Raw genomic sequence first — 18,496 nt, 5'->3', positions numbered from 1 at the left:
CCTTTAGTCCCATTGGTTTGCTGAGTACTTTGTCTTTAGTGATAATTGTTTTAAGTCGTCATCCCTCCCTCGCCCCATCCCCCCCATAGCTCCTTGATTATCAATTATTGGGATGTTTTTAGTGTCTTCTACCGTGAAGACTGATATAAAATATTTGTTCAAAGTCTCCGCCATTTCCCTGTTCCCCGTTATTAATTCCCCAGTCTCATTCTCTAAGGGACCAACGTTTACTTTAGCTACTTGCTTCCTTTTTATATACCTGTAGAAGCTCTTACTGTCTTTTTATATTTCTTGCTAGTTTACTCTCACAAGTTATCTTCTCGCCATATCATCTTTTTTAAGTTTTTAAAAATGTCCTAATCCTCTGGCCTTCCAGTGTCCTTCACAATATTGTATGCCTTTGTTTTCATTTTGATAGCATCCTTTACTTCCTTAGTTAGCCAGGGATGGTTCATCCTTCTCTTAGAGTCTTTCTTTCTCACTGGAATATATCTCTGCTGAGAGTTATGAAATATCTCCTTAAATGTCTGCCACTGCTTTTCTACAGTCTTACCCTTTAATATATTATCCCAGTCCACTTTAATCAGCTCTGCCTTCATTCCTTTGTAATTACCTTTATTTAAGTTCAGGGCACTAGTTTGAGAACTAGCTTTCTCACCCTCAAATTGAATTTGAAATTCTATCATGCTATGATCACTCTTCCCAAGAGGATCCTTCATTACGAAATCATTAATTAATCCAGACTTGTTGCACATTACCAGATCTAAAATAGTCTGCTCCCTGGTTGGTTCCACAACATATTGTTCCAAGAAGTCATCCCGCATACATAGAAACATAGAAAATAGGTGCAGGAGTAGGCCATTCGGTCCTTCTAGCCTGCACCGCCATTCAATGAGTTCATGGCTGAACATGCAACTTCAGTACCCCATTCCTGTTTTCTCACCATACCCCTTGATCCCCCTAGTAGTAACGACTACATCTAACTCCTTTTTGAATATATTTAGTGAATTGGCCTCAACAACTTTCTGTGATAGAGAATTCCATAGGTTCACCACTCTCTGGGTGAAGAAGTTTCTCCTCATCTCGGTCCTAAATGGCTTACCCCTTATCCTTAGACTGTGACCCCTGGTTCTGGACTTCCCCAACATTGGGAACATTCTTCCTGCATCCAGAATGTCTAAACCCATCAGAATTTTAAACGTTTCTATGAGATCCCCTCTCATTCTTCTGAACTCCAGTGAATACAAGCCCAGTTGATCCAGTCTTGATAGGTCAGTCCCGCCATCCAGGGAATCAGTCTGGTGAACCTTCTCTGCACTCCCTCAATAGCAAGAATGTCCTTCCTCAAGTTAGGAGACTAAACCTGTACACAATACTCCAGGTGTGGCCTCACCAATGCCCTGTACAACTGTAGCAACACCTCCCTGCCCCTGTACTCAAATCCCCTCGCTATGAAGGCCAACATGCCATTTGCTTTCTTAACCGCCTGCTGTACCTGCATGCCAACCTTCAATGACGTACCATGACACCCAGGTCTCGTTGCACCTCCCCTTTTCCTAATCTGTCACCATTCAGATAATAGTCTGTCTCTCTCTCTGTTTTTACCACCAAAGTGGATAACCTCACATTTATCCACATTATACTTCATCTGCCATGCATTTGCCCACTCACCTAACCTATCCAAGTCGCTCTGCAGCCTCATAGCATCCTCCTCGCAGCTCACACTGCCACCCAACTTAGTGTCATCCGCAAATTTGGAGATACTACATTTAATCCCCTCGTCTAAATCATTAATGTACAATGTAAACAGCTGGGACCCCAGCACAGAACCTTGCGGTACCCCACTAGTCACCGCCTGCCATTCTGAAAAGTACCCATTTACTCCTACTCTTTGCTTCCTGTCTGACAACCAGTTCTCAATCCATGTCAGCACACTACCCCCAATCCCATGTGCTTTAACTTTGCACATTAATCTCTTGTGTGGGACCTTGTCGAAAGCCTTCTGAAAGTCCAAATATACCACATCAACTGGTTCTCCCTTGTCCACTCGACTGGAAACATCCTCAAAAAATTCCAGAAGATTTGTCAAGCATGATTTCCCTTTCACAAATCCATGCTGACTTGGACCTATCATGTCACCTCTTTCCAAATGCGCTGCTATGACATCTTTAATAATTGATTCCATCATCTTGCCCACTACCGATGTCAGGCTAACCGGTCTATAATTCCCTGTTTTCTCTCTCCCTCCTTTTTTTAAAAAGTGGGGTTACATTGGCTACCCTCCACTCGATAGGAACTGATCCAGAGTCAATGGAATGTTGGAAAATGACTGTCAATGCATCCGCTATTTCCAAGGCCATCTCCTTAAGTACTCTGGGATGCAGTCCATCAGGCCCTGGGGATTTATAGGCCTCCAATCCCATCAATTTCCCCAACACAATTTCCCGACTAATAAGGATTTCCCTCAGTTCCTCCTCCTTACTAGACCCTCTGACCCCTTTTATATCCAGAAGGTTGTTAGTGTCCTCCTTAGTGAATACCGAACCAAAGTACTTGTTCAATTGGTCCACCATTTCTTTGTTCCCCGTTATGACTTTCCTGATTCTGACTGCAGGGGACCTACGTTTGTCTTTACTAACCTTTTTCTCTTTACATATCTATAGAAACTTTTGCAATCCGTCTTAATGTTCCTTGCAAGCTGCTTCTCGTACTCCATTTTCCCTGCCCTAATCAAACCCTTTGTCCTCCTCTGCTGAGTTCTAAATTTCTCCCAGTCCCCGGGTTCGCTGCTATTTCTGGCCAATTTGTTGGCCAATTTGTATGCCACTTCCTTGGCTTTAATACTATCCCTGATTTCCCTTGATAGCCACGGTTGAGCCACCTTCACTTTTTTATTTTTACGCCAGACAGGAATATACAATTGTTGTAGTTCATCCATGCGGTCTCTAAATGTCTGCCATTGCCCATCCACAGTCAACCCCTTAAGTATCATTCGCCAATCAATCCTAGCCAATTCACGCCTCATACCTTCAAAGTTACCCTTCTTTAAGTTCTGGACCATGGTCTCTGAATTAGCTGTTTCATTCTCCATCCTAATGCAGAATTCCACCATATTATGGTCACTCTTCCCCAAGGGGCCTCGCACAACGAAATTGCTAATTAATCCTCTCTCATTACACAACACCCAGTCTAAGATGGCATCCCCCCTGGTTGGTTCCTCGACATATTGGTCTAGAAAACCATCCCTTATGCACTCCAGGAAATCCTCCTCCACCGTATTGCTTCCAGTTTTGTTAGCCCAATCTATGTGCATATTAATGTCACCCATTATAACTGCTGCACCCTTATTGCATGCACCCCTAATTTCTTGTTTGATGCCCTCCCCAACATCACTACTACTGTTTGGAGGTCTGTACACAACGCCCACTAACGTTTTTTGCCCTTTGGTGTTCTGCAGTTCTATCCATATAGATTCCACATCATCCAAGCTAATGTCCTTCCTAACTATTGCATTAATCTCCTCTTTAACCAGCAATGCTACCCCACCTCCTTTTCCTTTTATTCTATCCTTCCTGAATGTTGAATACCCCTGGATGTTGAGTTCCCAGCCCTGATCATCCTGGAGCCACGTCTCCGTAATCCCAATCACATCATATTTGTTAACATCCATTTGCACAGTTAATTCATCCACCTTATTACGGATACTCCTTGCATTAAGACACAAAGCCTTCAGGCTTGTTTTTTTAACACCCTTTGTCCTTTTAGAATTTTGTTCTTTGTCTTGGGTTTCTCTGCCCTCCACTTCCTCATCTCCTTTCTGTCTTTTGCTTTTGTCTCCTTTTTGTTTCCCTCTGTCTCCCTGCATTGGTTCCCATCCCCCTGCCATATTAGTTTAACTCCTCCCCAACAGCACTAGCAAACACTCCCCCTAGGACATTGGTTCCGGTCCTGCCCAGGTGCAGACCATCCGGTTTGTACTGGTCCCACCTCCCCCAGAACCGGTTCCAATGCCCCAGGAATTTGAATCCCTCCCTGCTGCACCACTGCTCAAGCCATGTATTCATCTGCGATTCCTACTCTGACTAGCACGTGGCACTGGTAGCAATCCCGAGATTACTACTTTTGAGGTCCTACTTTTTAATTTAGCTCCTAGCTTCTTAAATTCGTTTCGTAGGACCTCATCCCTTTTTTTTACCTATGTCGTTGGTACCAATGTGCACCACGACAACTGGCTGTTCTCCCTCCCTTTTTAGAATGTCCTGCACCCGCTCCGAGACATCCTTGAGGCAGGGAGGCAACATACCATCCTGGAGTCTCGGTAGCGGCCGCAGAAACGCCTATCTATTCCCCTTACAATTGAATCCCCTATCACTATCGCTCTCCCACTCTTTTTCCTGCCCTCCTGTGCAACAGAGCCAGCCACGGTGCCATGAACTTGGCTGCTGCTGCCCTCCCCTGATGAGTCATCCCCCTCAACAGTACTCAAAGCATTGTATCTGTTTTGCAGGGGGATGACCACAGGGGACCTTCCTTACACTGCTCTTCCTGCTGGTCTTCCATTCCCTATCTGGCTGTGGACCCTTCATCTGCGATACGACCAACTCGCTGCACGTGTTACTCACGTCATTCTCAGCATCGTGGATGCTCCAGAGTGAATCCACCCTCAGCTCCAACTCCGCAACGCGGTCCGTCAGGAGCTGGAGGCGGATACACTTCCCGCACACGTAGTCGTCGGGGACACTGCAGTCGTCCCTGAGTTCCCACATGGTACAGGAGGAGCATAACGCGTGACCGAGCTGTCCTGCCATGACTTAACCATTAGATAGGCAACAACAATGTTAAAGTTTACTCACTGTTGTAGAAGAGAAAAAATAAAAATTACTCGCCAATCACCAACCAATCACTTACCCCCTTGGCTGTGACGTCACCTTTCTGTTTCTTTCTACTTTTTTTGCCTTCTTTCTGTAGCTGCACCGGCCACGCCTCTCGCTGCCGCTGGGCCTTTTATAGGCCGCTCTGACACCACGCACTCCCGCCTCTCGGACTGCCGCCGCCTCTCGCTGCCGCTGGGCTTTTTGTCGACCGCTCCGACACCACGCACTCCCGCCTCTCGGACTGCTGCCGCTGGGCCTTTTATAGGCCGCTCCGACACCACGCACTCCCGCCTCTTGGACTGCCGCCGCTGGGCCTTTTGTATACACTCTTATGAACTCTTCCTCAAGGCTACCTTTGTCAATTTGACTTGTCCGATCAATATGAAGATTAAAATCGCCTATGATTATTGCCGTACCTTTCTTACAAGCCTCTATTATTTCTTGATTTATACTCTGTCCTACTGTTTGGGGGCCTATGGACCATTCCCACCAGTGACTTTCCTTTATTATTTCTTACCTCCACCCAAACTGATTCTACATCTTGATCTTCTGAGCCAATATCATTTTGCACTACTGCACTGATCTCATCCCTTATTAACAGAGCTACCCCACCTTTTTATTTCTGCATATCCTTACAAAATGGCAAATATCCTTGAATATTCAGTTCCCAGCCTTGGTCACCTTGCAACCATATCTCTAAGGACAATCACATCATACCCATTCATCTATCTCGTTAGGAATTCTGTGTGTGTTCAGATTTTAGAACTTTTAATTTTGTCTTCTGTATATACTCTGTCCCTTCCTGTCACACTCTGCTACCCTGCACTTTTGCCTTCTCCTTTCTCTTTACATTTCCGCTCATCGGATCTCTCCCCCCACTATTTAGTTTAAAGCCCTATCTGCAGCCCTAGTTATTCGATTCGCCAGGACTCTGGCCCAGCCTGGTTCAAGTGAAGCCTGTCCCAACGGAACAGCTCCCTCTTACCCCAGTACTGGTGTCCGTGCCCTATGAATTGTAACCCATTTCTCCCACCCAGTCTTTGAGCCACACGTTCATTTCTCTGATCTTATTTACCCTGTGCAAATTTGCTCATGCCTCAGATAGTAATCCAGAGATTATTACCTTTGTGGTTCTGCTTTTTAATTTAGCCCCTAGTTGTTTATACTCCCTCCACAGAACCTCTTTCTTAATCCTATCTATGGCACTGGTACCTATGTGGACCACGACAACTGGATCTTGCCCTCCCAGTCCAAGTTCCTTTCCAGGCAGGTAACTCACGCTCTCGACTGCAGAGAACAGTATCTATCCCCCTAATATCTTCCCCTACCACTACAGCGTTCCTTTTCACTCCCCAAACTTGAGTGGCCCCCTGTACCACAGTGCTGTGGTCACTTTGCTCATCCTCCCTGCGGTCCCTGCTTTCGTCCACACAGAGAGCAAGAATCTCGTACCTGTTGACTGAATTCCCACTGTAATGGGTGGGTGATTATGACTCCTGTTCAAAGTACTGTGTGTTTCTGATGTTGCATGTGTTTGCATTGCTACAGGGATGGAGTGACTGGTGCCACACAGCAACATGTGATATCAGTTGCCCACATACTGTGAAGGTAATTGAAACCCCAAGCTAAAAATGTGTCAGTTGCCCACGCCACAGAGTAATTGTCATTGTGTTGGTACCAGCTTGCACAATGCGTGTGAGAGAGAGAGTGTGTGACTTGGGGACTGTATAGTAGAGGGACCCGTTGCAATGAGTATAAATCAGCTCATTCCAGACCATTACTCACTGTGAATGAGGCTTGTAAGAAGTGAGTTCTGCCCAGAACATTGGGGCTGCCTGTTTTCATTTTCTGTCCGCTTGCTTTTCAAGTTGCAGGTTCCTCGCAGAGTGACTCTCAATCCCAACTCTCGCTGCTGCTGTTGTAAGATGGATGCGTTCTACATTACAGATCATTTCCAGTTCTATATTTTGTGAGATGCCAGCTTTGAATGCAAAAGGAAATGGGATTTATAGTAAAATAAAAGTTTTAAAACTTTTAGTGCAGTAAATGTGTATTTCTCAAAGCAGGCTCCCAATAAACAGGAGTAGAAGATTACCAGTAAAATAATACAGTATCCTTTTTTCAGACCTGCCTTTGGGATTAGAGAAACATGTAAAGTAACACGCTGCAATACCCATTAATATATTAGATTACAGTGTGACTGTATTCAGGTCAATATGTCAGGAAAGATTGCCAGCCTCACTCTTGCCGTCGGTGAACGTGTGTGACTGCCTTGTCTTATCTTTTTGGCAGTAAATTGACTTAGTTCCCCTTTTCATCCTGTTTCTTCCTTTCTGGTTTTCCCACAGCTCTCAGGAGATCAAGAGTCCAAAGATGGAGCGACAGGTTCCGTCGGACATTCCCTTCCAAATGCTGGATGGCAACAGTACACTGATTTCGGAGAAAATCAGCTACAACCCTTGGAGTCTCCGCTGTCACAAGCAGCAGCTGAGTCGCATGCGCTCTGATTCAAAGGACCGGAAACTGTACAGTATCCTTTACTCAGACCCTCTCATGTAATACGCACAGTGACGGCCCTACTTACCATCCTCTCCTATTTATTTAGTGCAGCCTAATGTAACTGTAGCACCTCACTAAGAGTGAACAGTAACACACGGTACTCTGCATCTCAACACGAGTTGCTGTTGCTGCACCAGTACCCTATGACATTAAAAACTTGTATTTATAGAGCACCTTCTAACAGAGAGACACTCCCCAGGTACTTCACTGGTGGGTGGAGCCACAGGAGAGATTAGGAGTGCTGACCAAAAGCTTGGTCAAAGAAACAGGCTTTGAAGAGGAGGAGAGAGAGCTGGAGGGGTTTCGGGAGGGCATTCCAGAGGGTGAGGTGAAAGAAGCAAATGGCACAGCCACCGGGGGGGAGATCTATAAGAGGTTGAAGTCAGAGGAATAGAACATTTGAGGGGAGGTGGGGGTATGTGGAGTTGCAGGAGGTTACCCCCCAGAGATAGACTGGGATGAGGTCATGAAGGGATGACAATGATAAATTTGACCCATTGGAAGAGCCAGTGTAGGTCAGCCAGGGCAGGAGTTGATTGGTGAGCAGAACCTAGTTCAGGTTAGGATATGGGCAGCAGATAATTGGATGTGCTGGAGGCTGGGAGGCCGGCCAGGGGAGCGTTGGACAAGTCGTGTCGAGGTGACAGGCTTGGGATGAGGGTTTCAGCAGCAGATGAGCTGGAGGTGGGTGATGTTCGAGATATTTCCAATATGTATTACTATCGAGACAGAAGCCATATCAGCATTCAAGATTAGATTGCAAAGCTGGACGAAGGAAAAGGGTTGAAGGGATATGGGAACTGGGTGGGTAAATGTGTTAAAACTGTTCACTCGTTTCAGGGTAAATTCTGACATGAACTGGTTGGGTGGAATAGTCTGTTTCCGTGTTGTAACTTGGATGCATTTCCATTGAGATGGGAGTGGGAGAAGATAAGGGGTCAGAAGCTCAGCTGAGGGTGCAAACATTGGGTGCAGCCTGTGACAGTGACTGGGAGGGGGTGGAGTTTGTGATGAGGGCTGAAGATGATCATTTTGGTTTTACCAATATTTACCTGGAGGGAATGCCATGATCATCATGAGCCTCACCCTCAGAGAGAGATGTTTAATGCCTGAGGCAGCACTTCCAGACTAACATATGAAGAAAGACTGGATCGACTAGGCTTATATTCACTGGAATTTAGCAGAATAAGAGGGGATCTCATAGAAGCATATAAAATTCTGACCGGATTGGACAGGTTAGATGCAGGAAGAATGTTCCCGATGTTGGGAAAGTCCAGAACCAGGGGTCACAGTCTAAGGATAAGGAGTAAGCCATTTAGGACCGAGATGAGGAGAAACTTCTTCACTCAGAATTGTGAACCTGTGGAATTCTCTACCACCGAAAGTTGTTGAGGCCAGTTCGTTGGATATATTCAAGGGGGAGTTAGATGTGGCCCTTACGGCTAAAGGGATCAAGGGGTATAGAGAGAAAGCAGGAAAGAGGTACTGAGGTTGAATGACCAGCCATGATCTTATTGAATGGTGGTGCAGGTTCGCAGGGCCGAATGGCCGACTCCTGCACCTAATTTCTATGTTTCACCCTACCACCAATATGCGACTAACTTAGAATTGAAGTTTTGAATTTGCCTATCTCTACTCTGCAGCTCACGTTTACTCCATTGTACATCAGGTTTGATTGTATTGTAGTGCATTACATCTTTCTGAACATAGGAACAGGAGTAGGTCATTCAGCCCCTCGAGCCTGTTCCAGCATTCAATTAGATCATGGCTGATCGGTACTTCAACTCCATTTACCTGCCTTTTTTCCTATCCCTTGCTACCACCTAACAAAAATCTATCAATCTCAGTTTTGAAAGTGAATTGATCCCCAGCATCTACAGCCTTTTTTGGGGGGAAGAGAGTTTCAGATTTCTACTCTGTGAGGAAAAGTGCTTCTTAATTTCCTTCCTGAATGGCATAGCTTAAAATGTATGGACAGAAGTATTAACTGTATGTGTTAACCGTACACTGAATGGAGTGTGAAGCGTATATGCTGCTGTTGGATAGTCCATATAAGGCTTGGTAATTGAGTGTTCCCTTTATATTAGTGTGGCTGTCACAGCTTGGGACTGAGGCACACACCACTGGCTCTGGCCACGGGCAGCTTTCTCACAACTGTCCCACAGGGGACCTTTTCTTGACGAGGAAGAAGGACCACTGTGATGAAATGAAAGTCCCAACAGCCCCTGCACCTCCCAACTAGTGAGTGCAGATTTAACATAGAAAGGGGGCGTTAGGTGGGAGATTTGAGGACTAACAATTGGCAGAGAATGGCAGGGTTGGACTGTACGTGTGGGGGTGTATTTGAGCATGGTTTCTATGGACACTTTCCTTTTGTTGAGTTTTGCTGTTACATGGCTTCTTCCATCATGAGACGGATGGCAGTGTCGCTGACTTTTACTCTGTGTTTATCAGTACGAGGTACTTCTTGATAATTGACCCACTCCAGATTCTCTTGCCTCCTAGGTACATTTCGCCATCCTGTGCTGCTGGCAAATTTAGCAATTGTGCTTTTAATCCCCCTCAAAGAGACTGTCTTGATACACACACTCTGAAAGGTTATTAGTCCAATGACTGATCTCTGGGTACGCCATTTAATGTAGCGCTCGACATATCCCCAAAGGGATGGTCCAGGGAAATCTCTCTCTCAATTGTATTTTTTTTACCTAATCTTAATGACTTCCAGTATGAATGGCAAGATACAGTGGTAATTGTAATTTAGAGTTTTCGTTGTATCAGTGGATCAGCGTGGCCTGTAGTCTTCCTGCGGTCCCTGTCGGACTGCTCCGATACTCAAAACCGAAGGATTCCTGGGCTATTTTCAGGTGCTGATGCAGCAGTTGATATTTGGGAATCGTGAAGGAGGATAACAAAATATTTCCAGCTCTTCCCCACAGTGAACTGGGTCAAAGATAGACTGAGAGGCTTGCTCACTGCCAGTAACTATAAACCTCCCAGACTTCAAGATCCTTAAAGAGAAAATGCTGGAAATACGCAGCAGGTCAAGCATGTCTGACTGAGAAAAGACAGGGGGCTAGAATTTCCCCAAACCCCGCCAGTGCCCGATTGCTGCCCAAAAAAACCTCCAACGCTGGTAAGATTATCACCGGCGCAAGCTTTTAGATTTTTTTTAAATTTTAGATTTGCACCCCCAATCTGGGCGAAAAAAATGCAATTTAGGGTAAATTGGGCGGTGCCTAAAGAAAGTGAGCGAAAAATTTTAAAAATCTATAAAAATTTACCCCGAGGCTGTGAATTGAGCCTAATACCAAAAAAAATATAATTTTTAAAAAACCTAATTAAAGAATCCAAAAAACATTCCCAACAGATTTAGAAAATAATTAGTAAAAAACCAATCTACCTTTGCCTTGCAGACCTACTTACTTACTCCGCTGATCCTCGAGAGCGGTTTTTTATACTTACCTGCGGGTCCCCACTCAGCCAAAGATCGTGCCAGTGGGTCCGCTCCCCAGCAGGACTTCGAAACCGCCGGTGTGCCTCAGGTAAGGAATTTTCCGCTCACCTGATTACCGCCCACAATGGCCAATACCACCCAGAAACAGGGCGGTAAGCCATAGAAAATTCTAGCCCAGGTTTCACATCTGAAATGCAATAACCTGCCTTCTCATACATGCTAACTGACATGTATTTTCAGCATTTTCTGTTGTAAAATCAGATTTCCAACATGAGCAGTTTTTCCTTTATATTTTTCCATTTACTTATCCACACAATGGAAGATAATCCTGTTCACACTGAACTTTTTATGTTAACAGCTGCCTTACTTTTTATGGTATGAGGCAGACTGCACGGAGTTATTTAGCAATGAACCCGAATAGCTCGATGTTGTGCTACTTTATGTGCGTCATTAACTTAAGACATCAGCAGAATTCAGCAGTGTTTCATAAGTGACTTTTTACAACCCAGGTTCCTTTCACAGATGGGCTGAGAGGTTTTCACTAATCCATATGTCCATCTATAAATATGGATTTAACTTCAATTACCGTATAAATCTTCAGTCACTCCCACTTAACTGCCTGACCCAGTCTCAGCGCCCTGGGAATTTCTGATCCAATCCCAGCGCCCTGGGAATCGTGAGCACTGCCTGACCCAGTCCCAGCGCCCTGGGAATCTCTGACCCAGTCCCAGCGCCCTGGGAATCTCTGACCCAGTCCCAGCGCCCTGGGAATCTCTGACCCAGTCCCAGCGCCCTGGGAATCTCTGACCCAGTCCCAGCGCCCTGGGAATCTCTGACCCAGTCCCAGCGCCCTGGGAATCTCTGACCCAGTCCCAGCGCCCTGGGAATCCCTGACCCAGTCCCAGCGCCCTGGGAATCTCTGACCCAGTCCCAGCGCCCTGGGAATCTCTGACCCAGTCCCAGCGCCCTGGGAATCTCTGACCCAGTCCCAGCGCCCTGGGAATCTCTGACCCAGTCCCAGCGCCCTGGGAATCTCTGACCCAGTCCCAGCGCCCTGGGAATCTCTGACCCAGTCCCAGCGCCCTGGGAATCTCTGACCCAGTCCCAGCGCCCTGGGAATCTCTGACCCAGTCCCAGCGCCCTGGGAATCTCTGACCCAGTCCCAGCGCCCTGGGAATCTCTGACCCAGTCCCAGCGCCCTGGGAATCTCTGACCCAGTCCCAGCGCCCTGGGAATCTCTGACCCAGTCCCAGCGCCCTGGGAATCTCTGACCCAGTCCCAGCGCCCTGGGAATCTCTGACCCAGTCCCAGCGCCCTGGGAATCTCTGACCCAGTCCCAGCGCCCTGGGAATCTCTGACCCAGTCGCAGCGCCCTGGGAATCTCTGACCCAGTCCCAGCGCCCTGGGAATCTCTGACCCAGTCCCAGCGCCCTGGGAATCTCTGACCCAGTCCCAGCGCCCTGGGAATCTCTGACCCAGTCCCAGCGCCCTGGGAATCTCTGACCCAGTCCCAGCGCCCTGGGAATCTCTGACCCAGTCCCAGCGCCCTGGGAATCTCTGACCCAGTCCCAGCGCCCTGGGAATCTCTGACCCAGTCCCAGCGCCCTGGGAATCTCTGACCCAGTCCCAGCGCCCTGGGAATCTCTGACCCAGTCCCAGCGCCCTGGGAATCTCTGACCCAGTCCCAGCGCCCTGGGAATCTCTGACCCAGTCCCAGCGCCCTGGGAATCTCTGACCCAGTCCCAGCGCCCTGGGAATCTCTGACCCAGTCCCAGCGCCCTGGGAATCTCTGACCCAGTCCCAGCGCCCTGGGAATCTCTGACCCAGTCCCAGCGCCCTGGGAATCTCTGACCCAGTCCCAGCGCCCTGGGAATCTCTGACCCAGTCCCAGCGCCCTCGGAATCTCTGACCCAGTCCCAGCGCCCTCGGAATCTCTGACCCAGTCCCAGCGCCCTCGGAATCTCTGACCCAGTCCCAGCGCCCTCGGAATCTCTGACCCAGTCCCAGCGCCCTCGGAATCTCTGACCCAGTCCCAGCGCCCTCGGAATCTCTGACCCAGTCCCAGCGCCCTCGGAATCTCTGACCCAGTCCCAGCGCCCTCGGAATCTCTGACCCAGTCCCAGCGCCCTCGGAATCTCTAGCACTGCCTGACCCAGTCCTTAAGCCCTGGTCACATCTCCTCGTATCTCCTCCTTCGGCTCAGCATCGATTTATTTGATTACACCTCTGAAGCGCTTGGGAATGTTTTTCTATGTTGAAGGTGTGATATAAGGGCAAGTTATTATTGCAGTTAAACGTTCTCTGTGCATCAGCTTTCTTGTCTGTTGATATGTAAATATGTTATGGGGTTACTGATCTTAAATTAAGTGTTTGATAATTTACCCCATTACCATCTCCTTTTGCCTTGCACCATCATCTCTTTTGTCTCTTCATCTCTTCTGCCTTCCACCCTATCACAGACCCTCCCTTTTGTTCTTCCCTTCCCTTTCCCTGCCCCTACACTTGCTTAAAAACCTGTTAGATCTCTAACTTTTTCCAGTTCTGACGAAAGGTCATTGGTCTGAAACGTTAACTCTGTTTCTCTCTTCCCAGATGCTGGAAACATTGGCTGAGTATTTCCAGCATTTTCTGATTTTATATAAAATGAAGTGTTGATTGGTTTACAGCAACCTTCCAATGAATGCTCATCATCATCATCGGCAGTCCCTCGGGATCGAGGAAGACTTGCTTCCACTCTTAAAATGAGTCCTTAGGCGGCTGTACAGTCCAATACGAGAGCCACAGTCTCTGTCACAGGTTGAGGGGAAGGGGTGGGTGGGACTGGTTTGCCGCACGCTCTTTCCGCTGCCTGCGCTTGATTTGTGCATGCTCTCGGCGATGAGACTCGAGGTGCTCAGTGTCCTCCCAGATGCACTTCCTCCATTTAGGGCGGTCTTTGACCAGGGTCTCCCAAGTGTCAGTGGGGATGTTGCACTTTATCAGGGAGGCTTGGAGGGTGTCCTTGTAATGTTTCCTCTGCCCACCTTTGGCTCAATTGAAGTGAGGGAGTTCCAAGTAGAGCTAGCTGTTTGTGAACTGATGAGTCCTGGTCTGGATCCTGTTTTTTTCTATATCAGATGATGCTTTGTCAGTGTGAATGGAATGGGCATATGGTACAGTTGTGTATCTGGAGCCCGGAAGGAAGTCTGTCGCACTGAGGGTGCCTGGGCAGGAACCATTTCATTTCTGCTTTTGGCAAACCTGCTTGGTCAGTAGGCCTCAGTGTATCATGCATTGGGTGCCAATGGGTTAACCTGCATTAAGTTTGTTTTCGTATGGTCTCTCCTGGCTGTTGTCCAGAGAACAGATGGATTTCTGCTGCTAATTTACTTTATGGCTGCAAGTGCGGAGTTAGCACATTACAGCTGTTTTTAAGTTGTTGGTTTTCTGATGTCGAGCAATTACCGGATTATATTCCCATGCTGCTTTTAAAGTTGTACATGCTTTGGAGTTGCTGATTGTAGCCCACTGCCTGGTAAAGCTCTGCCTTTACATTGTGGCGCTGTGAGTGAAGCAGCCCCAGATTTCAGGATGTGGGTGCAAAAACATCGATCCTTACTTTTCTGACAAAAGGCTTGCATAAAAGCTACGTGCCAGGAATTTTCAGTCTGAAACACAAGAATCAAGTCAGCTTGAAGTATGGAAGGGCAAAGCCGGCCTACAAACAACAACAACCACTTGCATTTATATACCACCTTTAACGTCCCAATGCACTTCACAGGAGCGTTATCAGACAAAATTGTCACCAAGCCACATAGAGATATTAGGACAATAGATAGTAGATATTAGAGCTATTTGATCAAAGAAGTAGGTTGTAAGGAGCGTTTTAAAGGAAGAGAAAGAGGTGGAGAGATTTAGAAAGGGAATTCCAGAGCTCAGGGCCGAGGCAGCTGAAGGCTGAATGTAGATATTTGTGTACTGGAACATCAGATGTAATATCATCATAGGCGGTCCCTTGAGCAAGGATGACTTGCTTCCACATGAGTTCACGGATGTTTCAATGAAGGACCCGATGTTCCAGTCCTGAACTCCAATTGAGAGGGTGGAAGATGCCTGTGCGTGGATTTTTTTAACGTGTGGTGACCGTTGCACACTAGCCACCACACGGGCTCGACAGAGCTAGGTCTTGGTCCAGTGGCAAGGGTTAACCAGGACGACTGGAGACCTGCTCTGTTGCATGGACCAAGTGCGCACACATATCTCGGGAATACAACAATAATTTGTGTAATCTCTCCTCATAACTTAATCCTTGAAGTCCGGGTGTCATTCTGCTAATCCTGTGCTGCACTCAAGGCCAATATATTCTTAAGGTGTGCCCAGAACTTCTCTCAGTTCTCCAGGTGTGGTCTAACCAGGCTTTTGTACAGCTGTAGCATGACTTCTACCCACCCTCTTGTACTCTAGTCCTCTAGATATAAAGGCTAGCATTCCATTAGCCTTTATGATTATATTTTGTACCTGTTCATGACATTTTAATGATCTATGTACCTGAACCCCCAGTCTCTTTGGACATCACTGTTTTTAGCTTTTCACCATTTAGAAAGTACTCTTCTATCCTTTTTAGGTCCAAAGTGGATGACCTCACATTTGCCTACAGTGAAATCCATTTGTTACCGTTTTGCCCATTCACTTAATCTATCGCTATCCCTTTGTAATTTTATGCTTTCCTCTACAATGTGGCCTATCTTTGTGTCATCAGCAAATTTGAATATATGACTTACTATGCTATTATCGAAGCTATTGTGACTAGTTGAGGCCCCAACACAGATCGCTGCGGGACACCACGAGTCACCTGCCAATTTGAGTACCTGCCCATTATCCCTATTCTCTGTCTTCTGCTGCTCAGCCAATTTCCTAAATAGGTCAATAATTTGCCCTCAATTCCGACCTTAGATAGCAGTCTCTTATGTTGGACATTATCAAATGTCTTCTAAAAGTCCATGTAAATAACAACCAGATATTCCCGTCCACTACTTTCGTCACCTCTTCAAAATATTCAGTCAGGTTTGTCAGGCATGACCTACCTTTCACAAATCCATGCTGGCTCTCTCTCTGATCAACTGAAAATTTTTGAGGTGTTCAGTCACCCTATCCTTAATTATAGATGCTAGCAATTTCCCGATAACAGAAGTTAGGCTAACTAGTTTAATTCGCTGGTATCTCCCACTCGCCATTCTTTAAAAGCGGAGTGACATCTAAAGGGGCGGATCCTGAATCTAGAGAACTTTGGAAGATTATAGTTCGGGCATCTGCAATGTACTCACTGACCTCCTTCAAAACCCTGGGATGGAAACCATCTAGTCCTCAGCATTTGTCACTCTTTAGTGCCATTATTTTCTTCATTACTGTTATTTTACTTATGTTAATTTTATTGAGGCACTGTCCCCAGTTCAACATTAGTTTCCTTGGGATTTCTGGCACACTATCCTTGTCTACTGTAAATACTGACAAAGTAATTATTCAACATGTCTGCCATTTCCCCATTGTTATTGACTATTACTGCCGACAGTTTTTACGGGGCCAACACTGCTCCTGACCACCCTTTTTCCTAATGTAACTAAATATCTTCATATTGATTTTGAAATCCTTGTCAGTTTCTTTTCATACTCTCTTTTTGTAGCTCTTACTATCTGTTTTGTCACCCTTTGCTGTTCTTTGCATCTTTCCCATTCCCACAGGATCTCTGCTATTTTTTGCCTTTTTATATGTTTTTTCTTTAGTTTTATGCTGTTCCTTACCTCTTCAGTTGTCCATGGCATTTTTTTTTGGCAAGTCGAGCTCTTGTCCCTCAGGGGTATAAATTGGTCCTGTATCACATTAAATTATTTTTTAAGCATCTCCCGCTAACAGATTTGCCAAGTTTACTGTGGACAGTCACTGCCTCATCGCATTCAAGTCGGCATTACCCAAATCTAGAATCTTAGCTGTTTCGCATTTCTCCCTTTCAAATGCTACATTGAACTCGATCGTGTTACGATGATCTCTATTGGATAAATGTTCACGCACAGTTAGGCTGCTAACTAAGTCTGGCTCTTTTCTAAATCTAATATGGCTTGCCCTCTTGTTGCCCCTCGGTCATATTGTTGTAGAAAACTATCCCAGAGACACTCAAGAAATTGGCCATGCTGTGAGAGGTAGATCAAATCTGATTCTGCATACGTAGAAACATAGAAAATAGGAGTAGGCCATTCGACCCTTCGAGCCTGCACTACCATTCAATAAGATCATGGTTGATCATTCACCTCAGTACCCCTTTCCTGCTTTCTCTCCATACCCCTTGATCCCTTTAGCCATAAGGGCCATATCTAACTCCCTCTTGAATATATCCAGTGAACTGGCATCAACAACTCTGCGGCAGGGAATTCCACAGATTAACAACTCTCTAATTGAAGAAGTTTCTCCTCATCTCAGTCCTAACTGGCTTACCCCTTATCCTTCGACTGTGTCCCCTGGTTCTGGACTTCCCCAATATCGGGAACATTCTTCCTGCATCTGACCTGTCCAGTCCCGTCAGAATTTTATGTTTCTATGAGATCCCTTCTCATCCTTCTAAATTCTAGTGAATATAGGCCCAGTCGATCCAGTCTCTCCTCATATGTCAGTCCTGTCATCCCGGGAATCAGTCTGGTGAACCTTCCCTCAATAGCAAGAACGTCCTTCCTCAGATTAGGAGACCATAACTGAACACACTATTCCAGGTGAGGCCTCACCAAGGCCCTGTACAACTGCAGTAAGACCTCCCTGCTCCTATACTCAAATCGCCTAGCTATGAAGGCCAACATACCATTTGCCGCCTTCACCGCCTGTTGTACCTGCATGCCACCTTTCAATGACTGTTGTACCATGACACCCAGGTCTCGTTGCACTACCCCTTTTCATAATCTACCGCCATTCAGATAATATTCTGCCTTCGTGTTTTTTCCCCCAAAGTGGAGAACCTCACATTTATCCACATTATACTGCATCTGCCATGCATTTGCCCACTCACCTAACCTGTCCAAGTCACCCTGCAGTCTCTTATATTTACAATATATCATTAATGTATATTGTAAATAGCTGGGGTCCCAGCACTGAGCCCTGCGGCCCCACTAGTCACTGACTGCCATTCTGAAAAGGACCCGTTTATCCCGACTCTCTACTTCCTGTCTGCCAACCAGTTCTCTATCCACGTCAGTACATTACCCCCAATACTATGTGCTTTAATTTTGCACACCAATCTCTTGTGTGGGACCTTGTCAAAAGCCTTTTGAAAGTCCAAATACACCACATCCACTGGTTCTCTCTTGTCCACTCTACTAGTTACAGCCTCAAAAAATTCCAGAAGATTTGTCGAGCATGATTTCCCTTTCATAAATCCATGCTGACTTGGACCGATCCTGTCACTGCTTTCCAAATGCGCTGCTATTTCATCTTTAATAATTGATTCCAACATTTTCCCCACTACTGATGTCAGGCTAACCGGTCTATAATTATCCGTGTTCTCTCCCTCCTTTTTTTAAAAAGTGGTGTTCCATTAGCTACCCTCCAGTCCATAGGAACTGATCCAGAGTCAATAGACTGTTGGGAAATG

General features: G+C 46.3%; 1 protein-coding gene across 1 annotated transcript in view; it reads left to right on the top strand.

The window, feature by feature from the left end:
- ip6k1 (inositol hexakisphosphate kinase 1) overlaps positions 1-18,496 on the top strand; it is a 60,910-nt gene that overhangs the window by 24,603 nt on the left and 17,811 nt on the right. The window contains exon 2 of the mRNA XM_070895869.1: positions 7,223-7,404. Coding sequence (XP_070751970.1) covers positions 7,248-7,404 — 157 coding nt within the window. The 5' untranslated portion in view covers positions 7,223-7,247. The remainder of the gene's footprint in view (positions 1-7,222; positions 7,405-18,496) is intronic.

Source organism: Pristiophorus japonicus, chromosome 12 (genome assembly GCF_044704955.1).
Source record: "Pristiophorus japonicus isolate sPriJap1 chromosome 12, sPriJap1.hap1, whole genome shotgun sequence".
Taxonomy (NCBI): domain Eukaryota; kingdom Metazoa; phylum Chordata; class Chondrichthyes; family Pristiophoridae; genus Pristiophorus; species Pristiophorus japonicus.
This window is presented reverse-complemented; position numbering and strand designations above follow the sequence as displayed.